The 20,951-nt window shown below is 48.2% G+C and overlaps 1 protein-coding gene across 1 annotated transcript in view; it reads left to right on the top strand.

Moving 5' to 3' along the window:
• The first annotated feature begins 313 nt into the window (after positions 1-313).
• Positions 314-20,951, top strand: part of WNK2 (WNK lysine deficient protein kinase 2) — a 133,216-nt gene continuing 112,578 nt past the window's right edge. The window contains exon 1 of the mRNA XM_054387277.1: positions 314-1,000. Within this exon, the coding sequence (XP_054243252.1) occupies positions 314-1,000 (687 nt within the window). The remainder of the gene's footprint in view (positions 1,001-20,951) is intronic.

Here is a 20,951-nt window from a genome sequence, read left to right as displayed (position 1 = left end):
TCGGGCGGGGAGGGAGGGGGGCGGGCGGGCGGCGCGGCTGTGGCTCGGCCCGGGGAAGCCTGGCTTGCCGCAGCCCTCCCGTTTTCAAGCCCCGGTGTGGCTCTGCTCGAGGTAGGCTGGAACCGGGGGTGGCGCGGGTGGGGGCAGCGGTGTCCGGCGGCCGGGGCTGAGTAGGAGCCGCGGCCGCCGGTGCGTCAGGGCGCTGCGCTCTGCCTTGCCCTCGCAGGTGGCGGTGGGGCCGCTCGACGCGGGCATGGACCACGGTGACTTCCCCGGCCCTGGGGCGGCGGCGGGCGCTGAAACCTCAGACCTAATGGAAACTGGGGGCGATGCCAGATCGGCACCTCGGCGGGGAGGCAGAGGAGGAGGAGGCGGCGGCCGTGGCGGGTTTCCAGCGACTGCCGAGTCCAGCAATCCCCCGGCTGCGGAGACGAGCATGAATATTGATGGCCCCGCCGGTGGCGAGGCGGCCGCTGCTGCAATGCCGGGGGCCCCAGGGGCACCTGCCCCGCCTCTCCGCGCCCCCTGCTCCAGGGATCCCAAAATGGTCCATCAGCGGTTCCTGCGGAGGAGCGTGGTGGACTCGGACCAGGAGGAACCTGCGTTTGACCTTTCCGAGTCAGAGCATCAGAGGAAAATTATCTTGCTCCCTAAAACAAGGAGGATAATTGCAGAGAGGGCAAAGGCCGGGCAGGGGGCTGTGGAGAAGGTGTGCCTGGAGGCTGCGCCTTCCGGGGAGCTGAAGGCAGCGCCAGTCCCTGAGGAGCAGAAGGAAGCTGGCAAAGATGTGGAGAGGAAAGAGGTGTTGGATGCTTCCAAAGATCAGAGCAAGGCTAAGAAAGAGGAGCCCGAGGAGGAGGCTGATATGAAAGCGGTTGCCACTTCACTGGATGGCAGGTTCCTAAAGTTTGATATTGAACTCGGAAGGGGATCCTTCAAAACGGTCTATAAGGGCCTGGACACCGAGACGTGGGTGGAAGTTGCGTGGTGTGAGCTTCAGGTAAGCCAAGCTGATCCGCCAGTGGTTTTTTTGCTTTGTAAGCCTAGGAGCTGAGATGCCGGTGTCATCTCCAGAAGCTCAGCTTTGAGCAGCCTTTATAGCCACCATTGCTTAGTATCCAGCGTCTAACTATAGCGCAATATTCTCATTGGCTCCCAATCCACCACCTTATGTACACTCCTCCCACATTAACCCTCTCGCCTAGGGATCTGGCTGCCAGCACTAATGATGCTCAGGGAGGATCTGTCATATTGCATAAAAAGGTCACGAGCTGCGCTCCTGGAATGCGCAGAGTGTGCCGAAAAGAGCTGATGGGGGGAGGGAGCTCCTTGTTCCCCCATACCCACAGCTGCTTCAGGCCAAGGCTTTGGAGAGCAGCAGCTCTGTGTTCAAAAGACACCAAAGGTGGATGAGCTCGGGGTGCATCTGCAGGAGGCAGCTTTCATTTTGCTACAAATAATGCACTGTGCTTGTATAAAGGCTGAAGGTCTGCTGCCCCTTTGCTTGCCCTTCAGCGTGCTGTGAAATGGTGCCTGTCACCAGCTTCTGGTGGATCAAACCCTGACCGTATTGGAGAGCTTGCCTTTTTAAGTATCACAGAGCAGTGCTTCAGCTGGGTCAAAGACATGTCTCTCCTAATAGCTTTTAAAATGAAGGTTGTGGATAAAAAGAGCTCTAGATCTTTAGCCATACAATAATATCTAATAGGTGAAGGTTTGGATGCTGTCTTTTGCTGGTTTGGAGCATAGCTGTTAGCCTTTTCTTGCTGGTTTTTTTTCTCATGTCTGTAGAATTGACAGTAGTAGATGCTTAATTTTTTGGAGGGGAAGCTTTTAGTATCTGTTACCTCGTTTCTGTTGGCAGCCATTTGAATGAGACCAGCTAAGAGCAAAACATTACATTTATTTTTTTTTCTCTCATTAATTTTTTTTCTTGCTCTGTGTTACTCTGTTATTTTTGTGGGAATTGAAAGATTTAACTCCTCATTTTAACTGGGAGTCCTGAAGGTCCCACCATTTGGCTGAGCTTTATTGCCTGTGGGACTATTTGAGAGTAGCATGTAAATGTGATCTGATAAACCTGAGCTCCTGATTGCTTATATTTCAATGTTGGCCCAATTTGTAAATCACTTCTGGCTTCCTGGGCTAAGTAGAGATGGATGTACAGCTACATCTTCAATCCCTAATGATTTCATTACACAATGTAATCACAAATCACTGCAGCACTACTTCCTAAATAAGAAGCATATCCTTGTTGTCATGTGTTCTCCTGGCTTTTATAAGCCAGGGATGCAGAATGGGGAGTTGCAGCAGCTGGGCCAGGTACGGCCACAGAGCTGAGACCATGATGGGCTGATGGTTAGAGGTTTACAACTCCTCTCCCCCACCAGCCTGGAAGGCAACGGGTAGAAGCACTGGGATTGCCAAGGGGAGTTGAGTGGAGCAGTGCTGCTGGGAGGAGAGCAGTCTTAGTCTTTGGCTCCTGCTGGAAACAATCTGAGCTGTAAGGCTTTTACCTTGGCAGCTTGGAATTGACTGAGGAGGGTACCTGGGGTGCTGTGGGAGGGCAGGTGTGTCCATGGGAGGCTGAGGCCAGTGCTGTTGCTGTGGAGTGATCACACAGAGCAGGAACTCATCTTGTGGCCACCCTTTTGGGTATGCTCTAGCAGGGGAACTGAAGGGGGTGTCTTTTCAGTGTATTTTCTGTAGCAGCATAGCTTTAACTACAAAAGACTGGCAAGTGTTGTGGACTGCATTGAAATTCCAGTGGCTGTCACTTACACCTAAGAGCCTGGGGAGTGAAAACTGCAGCTGAAGCTTGCCTGGTGGTTAGTTTCCTGGCTACACTTGTTCAGGAATTCTTGAACTGACTGCACCTGAAGAAGTCATCTGTAATAACTCCTGAGTTCCCACTGGTTTCCATTGTATGTGCTTCATCTTAAATCCAATCCTACCACCAGGTATTTTTGGTTTAGGCTTCTAACTGTAGAAAGAAAATTCTTTATTATTCAGCTGCTTTATGGAAATTGGTGTGAAGCTGTAGAAGGTGAGGGCTTACTGGTTCCCTCACACTGCTGGCTGCTTGCAGGGCTGCTGTGGAGTTGATGCCGGAGGTGAGGTGAGATGGGATGTGAATTTTGAAAGCCACTGCTTTGGATCGAGAGTGTGAATGACAAAAGTCTTTAATCACCGTGGGATTAAAGCCTCTACTTTTAGGCTGTGTTTGCCTGAAGGAAGAGGTCAGGGGAAGGTGTGAATAGCTGTGTTTGCTTGTAGAGTACTCTTAGTTCAGCTAGGGATTTTTATTAGGAAAACAGACGGTGCCGTCGAGTAACCATTTAATTTGTGGCATTCTGAAATGTGTTGTCAGATGTGCTGGTTAGGTATGTCCCTTCTTCTGTAAAAATCCTAAGTTCAGATAAACGTAGCAGAAGCCACCGTAGCCCTGCTGTTGAAGGCAAAATGCAGTCTAATGTCCTTGAGACCCATCCCAGAGTCCTTTTGTAGGAAAACTGCAACAAATTGTGCTTTCTATTTCTATTGGAGATGCAAATGTGCTTGTTACTTCTGGAGCCAGAGTTGAAAACTAACAGCATTGAGGTTCCATGCAGGCATTAATCCTCTGTCCTTGCTCAGCATTTTTTATCAGCCTAGTTGTGCTGTTGCCTGTTGCTTTTTTGTCTCTGTACAAAGACTTTGAGCCGTTCTTGTTCAGTGGCTTTATTTAATTAAAAAGATGGCTTTAGGGTTCAGAACCCTCAGATTAGTGTAGGATCCGAACGCTAACCAAAATTGAGGTCTGGAGTTTAGACCTGTGTACTGGTTTGAGGCCAGACAGATCGTCTCTTGCCCCAAAAGGGACAAAAGAATGAGACTCACACAAATGGATTGGAGAGTGATGCAAAGTTTAAATGGAAAAGCAATTGGTGAAGCTACAGAAAACTACAAAGGATAGTGCCAAGAATATCCCAAAGCATACAGAGTCCCTTACATAACACCCAGAGGCCTCCCAATCCTTCCCTTCTCCCACCTGAGGGTAAACCCAAACCCCCAGGGCTCTTTCTTCCCCCTCCCACTGCTAGGCAAGTCCCAGGCTGGCCAGGTCTGAGACTGCCCCCCCCTCCATTCTCCTCCTGGCATTAGGCCTAGAAAAGCCTAAGAGGCCTTGAGGATACTCCCCTGGCATTAACTGGTAAGAGAGCATCTCCCATGGGAGCAGAGAGGGAAGAAAGGGGAAGATAATGGCTTTGCAGATGGATTTACAGGGTGCAGGATTTATGGGTGGAAATACACAGTTTCCTGTGTCCATCCCTATTGGGTGGGCACCCAGGACACCAGAGGTGTAATTTATGTGGCAGTAGGAGGGGGCACCCAGCCTAAACTGCCACAACCTCTCTGAAGATGTGAAAAGCTGTAGTCAGATTCTAGCTAGAAAATAAGCTTATTGTTCCCTCCTGGGACTGAAGTGTTGGAGCAGGGTTAGCATGCCCTTGCAGTTTGGAAGAGTTTGCACTTGAAGGTTTTCAACAGCTGTAATTAATTTTAATTGGTGGAGTACAGTTGCTGTGGTGAGGCTTCAGCATAAGAGTGCTTGGTGTTGCTCTTCTAAGTAAAACCTTAGGTCATGAATAAGGAATAGAGGCTTTTGCCAATCTGCTGCTGGCAAGTCAAATAATCTTTTTAGCTAGATGGATGGTTTAGAAATTGCCATGTCCTTTAGGAACATGCACAAACTGCAGAGCAATCCCACCTGGTGCCATCCCAAATGCAAAGGCCTTCTTGCCCTGCTGCTTGTCACTTGGGCTGTGATTGCTGAGCATCTGCTTATTTGTACTTAATTTTACTTTTCTTGAAATTGTGGAAAGGATTTGACTGTCTCACCCTGCTGTTTGCTGTACCATGGTGGGAAGGTGAGAAATGCCTGTTGAGTACAGCAGGGAAGCCAGGCTATTCCCACTGGTTGCCCAAAACTTGTTCTCTGCTCTGTGCTGGTCCTTAGATGTATCCTGGTTTCTTCAGGACATTTGACCTCCAGGTGCTCTCTGAGCACTGGTGGGGGTCCTTGATGCTTCCTGGAACAAAGCTCACTTGAGGTATCAGATGTTGGGTACCTGAAGCTATGTAAGAGTGAAGGATGGCAGAGGTCAATTCCCCTTCCCTGCCCATATAGCTGAAATTAGAAATCCAGGGTATTAGGACAGCTCTGATGTCATTTTCCCAGTGACCACCAAACCCAGCCACCAATAGACACTCTGCTCCTAGGTGGCAAGTTTTTCCCCACTGCCTGCAGGGTTTTTAACTAAGCTTCTGATAGTCTCATTTTGTAGGGGAAACTTAATTGTCTTTCCAAGCTAAGTGATTTATTTCATACCTTTGTAGCACTGTTCCCTTTGTGTGTCACTGCCAGTCCTTTCAAACTGCCTGAACCAAAGGGGAAATAGGAAAGTATGTTGTATGTCTTAAGTCACTCAGATTCAGGTGTTCAGAAGTTTTGGAGGGCACAGATCTTAACTGAATCAAATTCTAAATGTGGAGGCATTTCTGAACACTCATTTGATTCCTCTGTAGTATTGACATGGAAACAGATAATGCATTTGCTTGATCTGTTTTCACTCCTTAAATGAAAAGCTCATCCAGACTGGCTGATAGCTGATTGATTTTAATGTGGCACAAGAAGAGAAGGCTTCAAGGAGACCTTCTTGTGGCCTTCCAGTATTTCAAGGGGGCTACAAGAAAGCTGGTAAGGGACTTTTTAGGGTGCCAGGTAGTGATAGGACTGGGGGGAGTGGACCAAAACTAGAAGTGGGGAGATTCAGATTGGATGTTAGGAAGAAATTCTTCCCCATGAGGGTGGTGAGACACTGGCAGAGGTTGCCCAGGGAGGTGGTGGAAGCCTCATGCCTGGAGGCTTTGAAGGCCAGCCTGAATTTGGCTGTGAGCAACCTGCTGTAGTGTGAGGTGTCCTTGCCCATGGCAGGGGGGTTGGAACTGGCTGAGCCTTGAGGTCCCTTCCAACCCTAACAAATCTATGATTCTCTGAATAGGTACAAGATGAGATTAGGCTGCTTTAATGCAAGGTGAATAAAAAGAGGGTTTAAAATCATTAATGCTCGACCTATGTTGCTAGTTTTTAAGGCTGATAATGATTCTTTGAAGCAAAAATTCTAGTTTGAGTGGAGAAAGGGAGGTAAAGCATGCAGTTTATTTCTAAATGGGTTGCTTTCTGTGTGCAAGACAGCTGTCATGCCAGGTTAACTATTTTCTGTTCTCCATATCTCCACTTTAGAAGAGCTGTGATAATTGTTCAGTGATACAAAGGTCTGTGGCTCAGGCATTTTTGTGTGAGCAGGTGCTTGCACGGTTGCAAGTGGGAGCCTGTAAAATGGACACTGTTAAAGCATGTTCAGTTCCCTCTGCCTGGCAAGCCACTTCTGGCAGAACTAAATTATGTAGGGTTAAGTGATGTGGAAGGAGGATGCCCTATGCCCCTGTATCAAGAATCCAAAGGATTTCTTTCTTCAGGCTTTTCCTTGGTGCAGTAGTTAGTGTCCTTGTTGGCTGACAACATTCATAGTCATAGAATGGTCTGTGCAGAAAGGGACCTCCAATTGTTATCTAATCCAAGCCCCATTCATCTGGGTTGCAGTAGTAGCTGGTTGCTGTCTGTGCTGCTAATTTATTGGCTGGGTAAGCTTTGTAGTGTAAATGTAGAGAATAGTTGAGGAAAGCTCTTTGGGAGAAGAAAGGAAGGGAGACTGTATCTGAAAGCTGGAATCTGATATTATCTGCTCACATTAAATCAACTCAGACTAATTTTGTCTGTTTCAAGTTAATTTTGGAGATAAAGTAAATTCAAACCATTAGTTTAACTGTGCTTTAGTGTCAGTGTCAGAATGCATGCCTGGTGTTTGTTAATGTAGCTGTTGCCCTGGCATGGAAAAGCAGGATAGTGATATGGGAGTGAACTATTAATAGACTGCTTCTCAAATTCAGTAAATGAAATAGAGCTGGGTCAGACTTCACATTCTTTTGAACCAAACAAAGCTTGTTTTGCTTTTTGAATGCCTTCTGCTTATAGGTTGGTTCTCTACCCTTTTTAATCCTGGCTAAAGTCTCCATACTAAATATGTGGGGTTTGGTTGACATAAGGAGATGACTTAAAAATCAGAACTTGGTGTAAAGGGTATGCCAGGTCCCCTTTGGTCACTTCTAATCCATAGCTGACAGGGAAAAGTTGCTTTGCAAGCTGTCATCTCAGTGATGTTTGCACTTGGTTATGCAGTCTGACTTGTGTGTAATGTTCTTACATTTATGGGCTGCTGCCCTGGTGTGGTTAGGGAGCAACAGATCTGAGGAAAGTTCAGTGGCACTGGTAGTGGTGTGCTAAGAAAAGGGTGGCAACAAAAATTCAGCTGTTGGTTACTGAAGTTGTCAGGCTTTAGCATGCTCAGAGACAAGAGATGCTGCAGAGGCTGGGAAGAGTGATTCTTGGATGAGCAGGTGGAGAGTAGAGGCCCAACAGTAAGGATCAGGTGTGAAGGGATGAGGAGGGAAGTAGTGATAGATTTCCCATGCTTCAGGAGCCCCACTGGAGTGGTAGGTTTCTGTTTTGAGTGCCGAGAACAGCTTGCTACAACAGTCTGATGGGGGAGTTTGGCTTTCAGCCTTGCCATGGCAGAGCTGCTGGCAGCAGGATACTCACCTGTGTGTTCAGCAGGCTCTGGGGTAGGTCTGGCTGGCTGGAGAGCAAATCTAAGGGAAGTGCTGCTGTGTGATACCCGGGAAGCATGTCGGTATAAGGAAAGGGCAGCCAGAGGCATGTCATGCAGGATGTGTGGCACTTGGCACTCCTGCTGGAAGAGACATCTTCATTGCCCTGCCATAGGGGGGGTTTGTTTGGAGAGGCAGGCAGGAGCAGAACTGGTTTTCCTTGTTCAAATTTGTACATGTGAGATTGAAGTTCCAGCTGGAAATGCATCATTTCCCTGCTAAAAACATGGGTGCTGTCCCAGTGGAGTGTTTGTGCCTGAAACCTGGCTTGGCAAGGAAGGGGAAGTGGAGTTTGTTCTCTGGAGCTAGGGAACAGCCTTTGTCCAGTGTCTTGCTATTCCTATGTAGCTCTGAAATGGAGGACCCAGCTCAGTGCTTTCTTCCTGGCCTCCTGCCTGCTCTGGAATAGGCAGCCTGCCTTTCTGCCAGCCCTCAGTTAAATTCTCTGCAGTAACGAATGCTGCAGCCCCTTCTGTGGTGCAGTCTGGACCAGCTGATAAAACCACATGCTGATAGGTACTTTCACTTCTCTGCTGCATCTGGTGCCATGATTTTCCTGTAGACTTACCAAGAAGAGTCTTAGCTCTTCTGTGCCTCCTTCACTTCTGTGGAGCAGATGAGAAAAAGGTCTTTAGGCTGGAGAAAGAGCATGACCTGCTGGGTGTGTGAAAAGGAAGGTGTGCACCCTCATTCTCCACACCTCTCTTCATCCCTAACAGTGCTTGTAGATCCCTCCAAGTCCAGTTTCCACAAATCACAAAATAAAGCCCATTTTCTGTGTTAGATTGGTCCCTTGCCCTGGAATAGGCTTATCTTAACCTTTAAGGAGCTTCCTGTATCCCTGGGTAAAACCTCATTGTCCTCTTTGGCAGGATGCTTATCCAGAGCAGCTTGCTTGTTGAGACTTCTGTGTGTTCTGAGTTGGCTTGAGTGCTGCATAGCTTTTGAGCTGCTCTGACTTTCTCCTTGCAGCTGATCATGGCCACATAAAAGATGCTGAGATTTGATGCAGTTTGGTCTGGCAACTACTGCTGTTGTGGACACAGGATGTGGCACGTCACTGAACCCTTCTGAGTGTCTTAGATGGCAGCCAGTTGGCTTTGGGACTGATGAATTTAAACTGAGTTCTGAATCAGCTGACAATAAATGCAGCCCAAAACCCTTCTACAGTAACTGGTGTGTTTTTTTTTTTTTTTTTGTTGGCAGTGACTTGGCTTACTCCAGGTATGTAGTTAGTGGTGTGTTGTGGTATCACTTCTACTCAACTCCTTAAAGAAAATGACTATGACTCTGCTCATCTCTATTGTGCTTGCAGAGTACAGGGACTGTGTATCATGGTGGGTAAATGGGCAGTGGGAGTAATGGGTCAAGTTCAGTGGCAAGACAGGTCTTGTTTCACCTATCAAGGAAGCAGTAACCTCAGACCCAATGCCTTCTCTTCTTCAGTTGTATCCCTGCTCAGCAAACACAACACTCATGAACTGTGAGGAGAGCAGACAGGCAAATGCAGGTTTGCATCACATTTTTGTGTCATTGTTTGTCAATTCAATCTGATCTTCATTCCTGACTTCTTAAAGGAAAGTGAAACCTTTAGTATTATTTGATCCTGTTCCTGTTATGAGTCTTGGCACCAACTTTTTAGCCAAGTTAATCTGAATTTTGATGTGAGTATTGGGTAGCTGAATAAATGGCTTTGATTCCTGGCTTCTTCTAGGAAAAGGAGAACCTGCAGGGAAATGAGTTTGTTATACTGTAGTGGGTTGAAATTGCCCCCAAAATAAAATTGCCAGACCAGCTCAGTTGGAAGCAAATGAAGCTCTATTTACAAGCAAAACTACAATCTGGAAATATGACATGCAATGAATATGTACAAAATAGACAATATTTACAGTTTATAAACAAACAAGAACCCTACTGGACAAAACCAGGGGCTTGCCAACAGCTTCTCCCTCTCAGCTCCCTTCCCCCCCTGTACGAGGGACAAGAGAAAAAAGAAAAGCAGAGAGTAGCTTGTAAGCCACAACAAAAAAAGGCAGCCAAGGCCAGCAAGCCAGCAGAAGCCACCAGCTGGTATCTGCTAGAGCAAAGAAATGAGTGAGTTTATACAACCAACTTTGTGCTAGTTATCAGACCACTGGGATTATCTGGACCTTATTGTTATTTTCCCTTTACATCCAATGGTAATTTATTTATATTCTATTACTTTCTACTCGATCTGTGGAAAATTTCCTAGGCATCAACCTAAAACTACCACATACACACTAGTCCTCTCTTTTGTAATGCTTTTCCTGGGAAAGCTGTGCTGTGCTTAGTTACAGAAGCTACCAGTTCACCTTGCCCAGAACCTGCATGTCCTGCAGGTCAGCTCTCCTGAAAACTACTGAAAAGGCTTTTTGTGTCATCTTAACCCAGGGGATGTGAGTGTAAATATGAGTGTTGGCTGATGTGTTTCTTGTTCTAGCTATGCTTATGGGAAGCTGTCATACATCTTCCATTAGCTTTTTATCATAGCATGGGTGCAGAGCTGTGGCTCTGTAGCAAACATAGTAGGGCTGCTCTGTGTATTCCTGCAGTAGCAGGGCTGGTCCAAGTGCCATTGTCAGGAAATGTCAAGTGCTTAAAACTGCCTAAAACACAGTAGGACTCAACAGATGAAGGAAATATTTTTTTTCCCCTTTATCTAAATAATAAAAAATTGCTCATTCTATAAAAGAAAGGTGTTTGTTTCTAAGAGCAAGTGACTTGGTTGCTTCATGTATTGAGGGCTGAGTATTTCACAAATACCTCTGCCTGCCTCTGAGATGAACTTTCTGCTTTTGGTGTGTGCCTGAAGGATTAAAGTCCTGCTGTTTGTCACAGATTGCTGTACAACACTCAGCTTTTTAGCATTGTTTTCCCTGCTGCTGCCTGCATTTTTTCAGCTGGAGCAAGGCTTTGGGTGACCCATCACAGCTGGAGCTGTGGCAGTGGAGTGAGCAGAGTCCATTCTGCCTAAGAGAGCAGTGCAGAAGGGTGAGGGGCAGCACAGCATTACTACGGCTTTCCAGTATCAGAAGGGGGCCACAAGAAAGCTGGGCAGACCCTTTTTAGGGTGCCAGGTAGGACTGGGGGGAATGAAGCTAAACTAGAAATGGGGAGATTCAGATTGCATGTTAGGAAGAAATTCTTCCCCTTGAGGGTGGTGAGACACTGCAACAGGTTGCCCAGGGAGGTAGTGGAGGTTTTTAAGGCCAGGCTGGATGTGGCTGTGAGCAACTTGATCTCGTGTGAGGTGTCCCTGCCCATGGAGGGGGGTTGGAACTGGATAAGCCTTGAGGTCCCTTCCAACCCTGACAGTTTCCAGCAGCTGAAGCTCATGGCTGCAGGCCTGTGCAGCACTCTGCTGAAACATCTGAGCATACCCACAGCTTGGAAAACTGATTCCAAAGAGACTTATTTTGTTCCAGGCTTGACTGATTAATTAAGGAAAATTGCCATGGTTCTGTGGCTTTGCCCTTGCTGTGTTCCCTGCCCTAGTGGGTGTTTGTGAGCTGTTGTAGCCCAAGTGTTGCCCTAACAACAGGAACTGGCTTTTCTCTCTCTTAGTCGGACTTGCTGCCTTAGATGAAGAGAGGATGAGGTCTGTCTTGTCCTTTGGCAGTGCAGTCACAACTACCACAGGTGGCTTTGCATGTGCTTAATGCTTGTGCATATAGCAGATTAGAGAATACACGAACACTTGCTCTAAGCCACAGCATGCAGGGTAAAATGAAATGCTAAGAATGAGGTGGAATGGTTGCTTATAGCCCATCTGTGATCCTGCCTCTTCAGATTACTCCTCCCTTTGTGTTCTGTACATGCTCCTGGGGGTGTAGCATCAGTGCCTGCTGCCCTCCACATTTCTTATGGTTCTGGAGTTGTAATAACCTGTGTGACATCCTTCAGTGACCTTAATGAATTGACAGTCTGCTGGCAGTTCAGCCTAACCAGAGCCTGTGCTCTCCAGGAACTTCTGTGCAGGCAAGGTGGGGATGGGTGAGAGCGAAGAGCATCATGTGGTGTTTAGGAGTGGTTAGTGTTGAAAGTCTTCTAAGTTGAAGCTCTTGAAACGTTTTTTTTTTCTGTGGCTTTTGGTGGGGGGCAAGTGAAGAAAGCTGCTGCTGAGTCTGCTGGTTCTCAGACTCTTGAACTGGATTAACGATGACTAAAGCCTAAAGTTTTAGCTAAGCATTTTTCTAGCCTGCCAAGAGCTTCTGAGCCCATCAGTGTTGCGTAGCCATGATGACCTGGTCTTTAACAGAAATCTCCTCTTGGAGTCTCCATGTCAGGCCTTAAGGACCATCTGCTTTGACAGGTCTCAGACCTGCATTAGCAGTGTGCCTGTAGGGCTGGGTCCTACAAAGGTGGACAGTGCAATCCTTAACCTACCTGGGCAGGGAGCTGTTAGCTCAACAGGGACTCAGAAGAGCAATGTGCTGATGAGGAGGGCTCCATCCAGCCCCTGGTTGCTCTGTCTTTAGACACATGAACTGCCTGGGAGGCAGGTGAGACCTGTGGCTCAGCACTCTGCTGCTCTATCCAGTAGACTCGTGTTTGCTCTTGGGATTCACTTGTCTGAGGATGGACGTTCTCCCCTTTCTTGGAGACATGAAGTCGCAGGAGATGTGTTCCTCACCCTTCCCTGAAGGCTTTGGTAAAGGCTTCAGTGACTGCTGCAGGTGAGAGTAGGAATTTGGAAGGAACTTGTTCATGTGAGGTTTTTTGTTCTAGTATGCCACCATGGGAGGGGAGGTGGGCAATACCTTCTGGGTCTCATGTAAAAGGAAAGGAGGTGCCAGCACCCAGCTCTTCCAGTGTGGCAGGGCTGCTCTGCAAGTGTTCCTTGGCTTCTTTTGTTCCTGGCTCCCAGCTGTGTTACATATAAAGGGAGTCAACTGAACTAAGTTAGGACTGAGGTCATTTGGGGTACATGCAGGAGACCTTGGCTGTTGTGGGCACCTCAGTACACTGGCAGCTTGAAGACTGGGTGCCAGATCTGCAAGTGCTTTCAGAAGAGTGCATTTGGACTTGGGTCAATTTTGGTTTAACATGAGACTATAAAAATAAGGTAACTGGATAGATTCCCACATGATATGAGATACTCCTCTGAAGGCAGCCTGTGGTTTCCTCTAGGCAACTCTGAATCCTTGTAGGTGGCAGAGGATTAAGCCTTCTTTTCAAAGTATAGAAGAAAAACTTGTAGCAGATTCCTCTGGCTAGGAGGGGGCAGTGGATTGAAACCTCTTTAACTCTTTGGAATAAATTATAGATAACTTTGTTTCTGTGTGGCTTGATGACTTGAATTCCTCTTCCCTCTCTATCTCCAACTTGAGTGTTCTGCTGAAGCCCCCAGAAGGCCCCTACCACAAAAGACACTGCACTGACACATGGCCTGGGAGGCATATTGAGAGGAGAGAAGCAGCTGTGCTCACTGCTGCTAGACAATTCTGACATCTCCCAGCATCATATGCTGAGCTGGCTGCTGCCTGGATGAAACCAGTGTGACAAATTCAACTGCTGAAGCTGCAAAACTATTAAGAGTCATAGAATGGTTTGGGTTGGAAGGGAACATAAAGGTCATGTAGTTCCAACCCCTCTGTCGTGGGCAGGGGGACACCTTCTGCTGGTCCAGGATGTTTACAGCCTCATCTAACCTGGCTCTGAATGTTTTCAGGGATGGTGCAGCCACAACACCTATGGGCAGCCTTTCCCAGGTGGTGTTTCATTAACAATACAGTAAATAATTTCTTCCTAATATCTAAATCTACTCTCTTTTGGTTTGAAGTTGTTGACCCTTGTCCTATCACTGCATATTCTGATAGAGTCCCACACCATCTTTCCTGTAGGCCACCTTTAAGTATGAGACGACTGATAAGGTTCTCCCCAGAGCCATTTCTTCTCCAGGCTGGACAGCTCTCTCCGCCTGTCCTCATGAGGAGGTGCTACAGCCCAGATCATTTTTGTGGCCCTCCTGGGTCTGCTCAAGCAGGTCCATATCTGTCTTATGCTCCAGATCCTTCTTGTGCTGGGGGCCCCAGAGCTGGAGGCAGTGCTGCAGGTGGGGTCTGAGCAGAGCAGAGGGGCAGAATCCCCTCCCTGTGCTGCTGCTCTCCCTGCTCTGGATGCAGCTCAGCACACAGCTGGCTCTGGGCTGCCAGGGACCATTGCTGGCTCCTGGGCAGTTTGTCACCAACTGACACCCCCAAGGCCCTTCTCAGCTCTGCTCTTGAGCTACTTGTGCCTAGCCTGGATTTGTGCTTGGGATTGCCCTGCCCCAGGTGTAGGACCTGGTACTTGCCTAAGGTGGGTAAGATGGTGCTGATCATGTGCTAAGATGCTGGAAAGTTGAGCAATGTGATCATTAGAATGGAGTTGCAGCTCCAAGGAAGGCTGTACTTGACCTTTGGTTTCTGTACATTCAATAAATTGTTCTTAGAATCTCCGAAGCTTTTGAGAACAAAACTTTCAAATATTTTAAGTCACATAAGAATTCTTTCTTTGATCTTAAGAATGCTCTAGTGGTTTTGTATGACAATAGGGATGATCCCTATCTGGATTTTGGTGGTTTATTATTATTAGTTTTATTTATGATATTGAAATCATGGAGTTCTTTAGCTGAATTTGCTGGTGAGACTAATCCCCCCTCCTCCTGCAAGAAGTCCTTTGCTGAATACTTCCCAGCACCCTTCCTGAGATATCTAGAACTTAACTACAGTGGTTTGGAGCCTCTGGGAGCTCCAACTTGTATGGTTTTGGTCTCATAGACTTAAAAGTAAATCTTTCAGAAAAAGATGCCCAGAGCAGAGCAATGAAGCTGGGGAAGGGTCTGGAAAACAGGGCTCGTGAGGAGCAGCTGAGGGACTGGGGGATGTTTCCTCTGGAGAAGAGGCAGAGGGGAGACCTCATTGCTTTCTTGCTCTTTTCTAGAGCTTGCTGCAAACCAAGCTTTTGTCAAAAGAGGAGACCTGGCACAGTGTGCTAATAGCAGCTGCTCCCAGGGAGGCTGCCCACTGCTGTTGCCTTGCACTGCAGCAGAGAAGTGCCACAGATTATCACCATAATCGGGTTAACTGAAAGAGCAGAGAGGAGAAAGGAAGCATTTCCTGGATTGTGATGGTTTGATCCCAGCTGGGGCCAGAAGCCCACCAAAGCCACTCTGTCACTCCCCTTCTTAGATGGACAGCTGAGAGGGAAAATATGACCAAAGGCCACAAGACGGAAGCAGTCGAATAGGATGAAAAGCAAAGCCAAGGCTGTGCACTGAAGCAGAGCAAGCAAAGCTCTTGTTCTCTGCTCCCCAGCAGCAGATGTGGGTCACTCCCTGGGGGGCTGGGCTTCAGTACAGGTGGTGGCTGCTCCAGAGCACAGATGCCACCAACAAATGGAGAGGGACCTAGGGGTCTTGGCTTGACAGTTGGCTGATCATGAGCCAGTAGTGCCCAGGGTGGGCAGCAGGGACAGGAGGTGACCAAATCTCTGTGCTCAGCTCTGGGGAGGCCACACCTCGAGTGCTGTGTTCAGCTCTAGGCCCTCACTCCAAGAAGCACATTGAGGGGCTGGAGCCTGTCCAGAGAAGGGCAATGAGGCTGGGGAAGGGCCTGCAGCCCCTGGGCTAGAGGAGGGGCTGAGGGAGCTGGGGGTGTTGAGGCTGGAGAAGAGGAGGCTGAGGGAGACCTCATTGCTCTCTCCAGCTCCCTGAAGGGAGGTTGGAGTGAGGAGGGGACAGCCTCTGCTCCTTGGTGGCAAGGGACAGGAGCAGAGGCAATGGTTCCAAGCTGCCCCAGGGGAGGTTCAGGCTGGATGCCAGGAAATATTTCTTCAGTGGAAGGGCTCTCAGACATTGGAATGTTCTGCCCAGGGCAGTGCTGGAGTCACCATCCCTGGGGGTGTTCAAGCAGCTGTGGAGCTGTGCTTATGGACATGGTTTGGTGCTGAGTCTGCAGTGCTGGGTTGGAAGTTAACTGGATGATCCTGGAGGTCTCTTCCAACTGGGTGTGTTCTGTGTTGTGTTAGGTAACAGATGTCATCGGTGTTCTATTAGAATGTCCCCACACATCCTTCCTTCACTCAGCTTTTTATCTGAGCTGACATCATATGGCACACCTTTGGTCAGTTTGGGTTGGCTGGCCCAGCTGTGTCCCCTCCCAGGATTCTGCCCCCCACTCAGCCTTCTCTTGGAGGAAAATGCTGGAAAAGCACAGCCTGGGTGCTCAGCCCAGCAGCAGCCAAACCCCTGGTGTGCTATCAACACCCAGCTACAGCCCTGTGAAACACAGCACTAGGAAGATGCTCTGGGGAGAATTAACTCCAGCTCAGCCAATGTCAGGATTTAATGCCATAGCAGGGAGAAAAAGAGAAGGAAGGGAAAGGGCTGATGTGGCAGCTGCTCTGATGTGCTGCCTTCCCAAGCAGCAAGCCTGTAACACCTGCTGCAGGCAAGCACCTTAAGTGTTCTTCTGGTCACAAACATTTGACATGTGCATTATTGAGGGGGAGTTCATGCTGCTTTTTTGTTACGGAAATGTTGTGGGAGAAAGGAGTGCAATGAGAATGTCTTTGGCCAGCTTTGTCCTGTCCTGGTTTCCAGGCAGGAAGCTCCGAGGCTCCACTTGGATTTCCCAGATCTAGAGAAGGATGTGAATTCAAGCACAATGAAGACACTTCCCTAGGGTTGGGTTGCTTTTCTCTTGTAAAGTTCAGTAAGTAAGGGCATTTTATTCTTGTATTTCCTGGTGCCTTTCAGAAGCTGCAGTCTCACAGTATATCAGAGGCTGGAAGGGACCTCCACAGATCATCAGGTCCAACCCCCCTGCCAGAGCAGCATCACTTAGGGTAGTCTGCACAGGAATGCATCCAGGTGGGTTTGGAAAGTCTCCAGAGAAGGAGACTCCACAATCCCCCTGGGCAGCCTGTTCCAGGGCTTTGTCACCCTCACTGTAAAGAAATTTCTCCTCATGTTGAGGTGAAATCTTCTATGTTCCAGTTTGTATCCATTGTTCCTTATCACTGTGAACCACCCAAAAGAGCCTGGCCCCCTCCCCTTGACCCCCACCCCTCAGCTATTGATAGACATTGATCAGATCCCCTCTCACCTTCTCTTCTCCAGACTAAACAGCCCCAGGGCTCTCAGTCTCTCTTCACATAGAGAGCAACTCCACCACCTGGCCTTGTCAGTCTGTCCTTCCTGAAAAGAACATAGTTGTCTATAACCACACTGCAGTCATGGGAGCTGTCCCACCATGGCTCTGTAACTGCAATGAGGTCATAACCCTGAGACTGCACCCAGATTTCCAGTTCATCCTGCTTATTTCCCATGCTTCTTGCCTTGGTATGCAGACACTTCAGAGAGTGAGCAGAGGAGTATCTGTTACCATTGTGGGTGTTGCATAATCCACTCTCCCCTACAGCCCCTGGGCCAGCAGTGGAGCTGGTACCCTGCCTCACAATTGTCCCAGGAATGTCCTCAGTGAGGCTTGTCTTTCCCTCTTCCCCCTTCGAAATCAGTTTCAAGACCTATCAATCAGCCCTGCCAGTTCTTGTCCCAGGATTCTTTTTCCTCTCAGAGGTAAGCAGGTTTTTTCTATAGTCAGCAGGTGGAGTCTTGTAGAGTAGCCTGTGATCAAAGAACACAAAACCTGCTGCTGACACCAGTCAAACCTGCTGGATTTTCTCGTTTAGTCCATCATTAGGATAGCAGTGGGGGGACAGAAGCAAACACTACTTGTGCTCCTGACCCCTTAACCATTCGTCCCAGGGCTCTGAAGTCCTTCAGTGATCTTAAACTTCTTGTTGAAATGTCATCATTGCCTGCTTGGAAACCCAGCAATAGGTAGTAGTCAGTTGGGTGGGTCAGGGTAGGAAGTTTTCTTACTGCGTCCTTGAGGCTGGCCCCAGGTAGGCAACAGACTTCCCTAAGGAGTGGATCAGGTGTGCAGACAGGACCCTCAGTGCCCCTCAGAAGCGAGTCCCCGATGACAAGCAGCCGGCGTTTCGTCTTGCCTGCAGATGTTTGATGGAGGTTTGCTCACCCCTGGCCCCTCTGAACGATGTGAGCTAGATAAGCTTCCATAGCTGCTGCATGATGGTTCCACTTGCTGAACATTGGCTTTGGTGCAAACAGGTTCACTAAGAACAGCAAATCTATTACACAGAGGCACCTGAGGGGGTTCAGGGGCTTGTGGGGTGCCATGCCTGGTGCACTTAGGAGGAATTTGTCTCTACTGCTCTCCAGCTTCTGAGTCATTCTGTTTGGGAAGATGGTAAGAGAGTAGGGAGCATTTAGTGTCCTGACTACTAGCTGGCTGATGGGACTGTTTGAAGGGTGGCAGAGTCTGATTCCACCAGTCCAGCTTCCTCTCACACTCCATAATAGCCAGTGGCCTTTCAACTTCCTCCTTTAGCTTAGCCACTAGACAGAGAAGGTCACCCACTTGCTCACAGCAAATACAGGAGTAGTCCCTGCAGTCTGCCTCGGGAAATGAGAGATTCTGGCACTCTTTACAGCCAGGAGTTTGGATACCTGAATGTTTATGTGGGACCTCTGTCTGGGTTGACACAGATCTTTTGGAAACACTAGGTTAGTCTTTGCCTGTGGCAGGAGAAGCTGGAGAAGGAGGAGCCTGAGAGGTGACCTCATTACTGTTGATAAAGATGTGCAGGGTGAGTGCCCAGAGGCTGGAGCCAGGCTCAATGCCAGCACAAGGGGCAATGGTGGAAGCTGAGGCATAGGAAGCTCCATGAGAACAGGAGGAAAATTTTTGTCCCTGTGAGAGCACTGGAGCAGGCTGTCCAGGGGTGTGTGGCATCTCCCTCCCTGGAGATGTTCAAAACGCACCTGGATGTGTTCCTGTGTTACCTGCCCTGGGTGACCCTGCTCTGACAGGGGGGTTGGGCTGGGTGAGCTTTCAAGGTCCCTTCCAGCCCCTCACATTCTGTAATTCTGTGAAATACTAAATCCCGTTACAGGCTGAGCCTGTGAGGTCTCTAGGAAAGTTTGGCTGTGTGTTTAATAACTTGCAAGATCTTCTCTCCATGTGAAATGATTCTTCACAGAATGAGAGATTGGCCATTGGGATGTGCTGGCCAGGGAGGTGGTGGAGTCACCATCCCTGGAAGTGTTTAAAATAAGACTGGAGAATGAGACACTAAATGCCATGATTTGGTTGATTAGATGGTCTTGGGTGAGAGGTTGGACTTGATGTTCTCAAAGGTCTTTTCCAACCTGGTTAATTCTCTGATTCTGTAATATTATGGTGCATGGGCTTAGTCTTTGTTCTTTTTGTCTACTGTTTTACCAGCTGGTTCTGAAGGCTGCCTCAGCAGCAATGGCCATGCTGGAGTGTGCTTGCCCTGGATTGGAGCAAGGCATCAGGTCCATCACATCAGGACCAAGGAGCCCTTGGTCATCTGTAGGGTGGAAGTCTAGGAGGTTTGTGAATTGAGTTGTAAACCAAACCTCTGTTGATGTATTTATTTCCTACCCTATTTTTGTCTCTTAGATTTGAAACCATTTTTATTCAGGGTTATATTCTGAAGGACTTAATGGAGTTAATAGACTTTGAAAAACCCCAACGAAAACACTCTGTTGGGAATGAAGGGTCATCAGAGCTTTCCATTTGAAGTCTAACCAAACAGATGTGGTATTTAATCCATCTGTCCTTGGAACAGCAGCCAACATATAAAAGAACAATAAGAGAATTATTAGCTATGTCTTCTTCTCAGTCTGTCTGAATGTCCTCTAAGCTAATGTGTATGGGCTTGTGGGAGCTTCTTTTAATTGAGGCTTTTTCCCCCCTGCCTTTAAGTTTCTGGTAAATAATGAGAGGCTGTCCTGGCTTACACAGGGTGAGCAGCTGAGCTTCATCAACTGATATGCCAGCTACTTGTTCTTCCAGACAATCACAGAATGGCTTGCCTTGGAAGGGACCTCAGAGATCATCTGCTTCAACCTCCCCACCATGGGAAGGGACACCTCTCAGCTAGACTCAGCTGCTCAAGGGCCTCATCCAGCCTGGCCTTGAGCACCCCCAGGGAAGAGGTATCCACAGCCTCCCTGGGCAACCTGTTTCAGAGTCTCACCACCCTCCTTCTGAAGAACTTCTTCCTCAGCTTGCCTGCTCTGCCTCAGCTTCAAACCATTCCCCCTTGTCCTGTCTCCAGACACCCTCAGGAAAAATTCCTCTGCAGCCTTCCTGCAGGATCCCTTCAGGTATTGGAAGGCAGCCCTAAGGTCCCCCTGGAGTCTTCTCTCCAAGCTGCACACCCCCAGCTCCCTCAGCCTGTCCTAATGGCAGAGTTGTTCCAGCCCTTGGATCATCTTTGTGGCCTCCTCTGGACTGTCCCCAACATCTATGTCCTCCTTCTGCTGGGGACACCAGAACTGGAGGCAGGGTTTGAGGTGAGGTCTCAGCAGAGCAGAGTCAAGGGGGAAAATTCAAAAAAGATTATTGCTATAATTTCTTCCAAGTCATATTTCAAGCTAGTTAAGGTCTGCTGAGTGACTCGAGTTGGGAGATGGGTTTTGTTCTGGGCTGAAGATCTCACAGGTATTCTTTGCATCTATTTCTCAGATCTTCTCAGGTGGAAACCTTGCTGAGTTCCTTTCCCCAGAATATGCATTTTTAACCGAGTAAGGAAATCCTGTCCTCATTTACATAAGAATTGAAATAAACTGTTATGTGTCAAATCAAACTTTTATTGTAAAGAAAGCAAGTCACTTGGCTGTGGCTGTGCTGTCTCTGCAGTTGATGAAAAATCTTCCATATGAGGCTGAAAATATGAAACCCCCTCAAGTAGATTCCTGTGTGATAAAAGAACAGCAACATTGCTCAGCTGCTGCAGAGGAAGGGAGCTGGGCTGCCGAGGAGTTTATTTAGATAGCTTTTTCTTATCAGCAGAAATGGAGCTTTGACAGCAAAGACTTGAGAATTTGTCTCCTCAGGTGGCCTTTGTGTCTTCTGTGTTTCTGCACAGTGTGCAGGGCAGGCTGGTCACAGAGCTCAGTGTCATCTCCTTTGGATCAGCCTCTTTCCATAGGGCAGTGAACCCAGGGAGAGTGTCTGGCAAACCATGGAGCCAGCAACAAAGGATAACTTGGGTTACCTCCTGTGAGTTGTGCTGGTTTAGTAATGCTTGTGTGGGCATTCCAGGGATGGGAAACAAGC

This window comes from Indicator indicator, chromosome 15 (assembly GCF_027791375.1).
Source record: "Indicator indicator isolate 239-I01 chromosome 15, UM_Iind_1.1, whole genome shotgun sequence".
Lineage (NCBI taxonomy): Eukaryota > Metazoa > Chordata > Aves > Piciformes > Indicatoridae > Indicator > Indicator indicator.
This window is presented reverse-complemented; position numbering and strand designations above follow the sequence as displayed.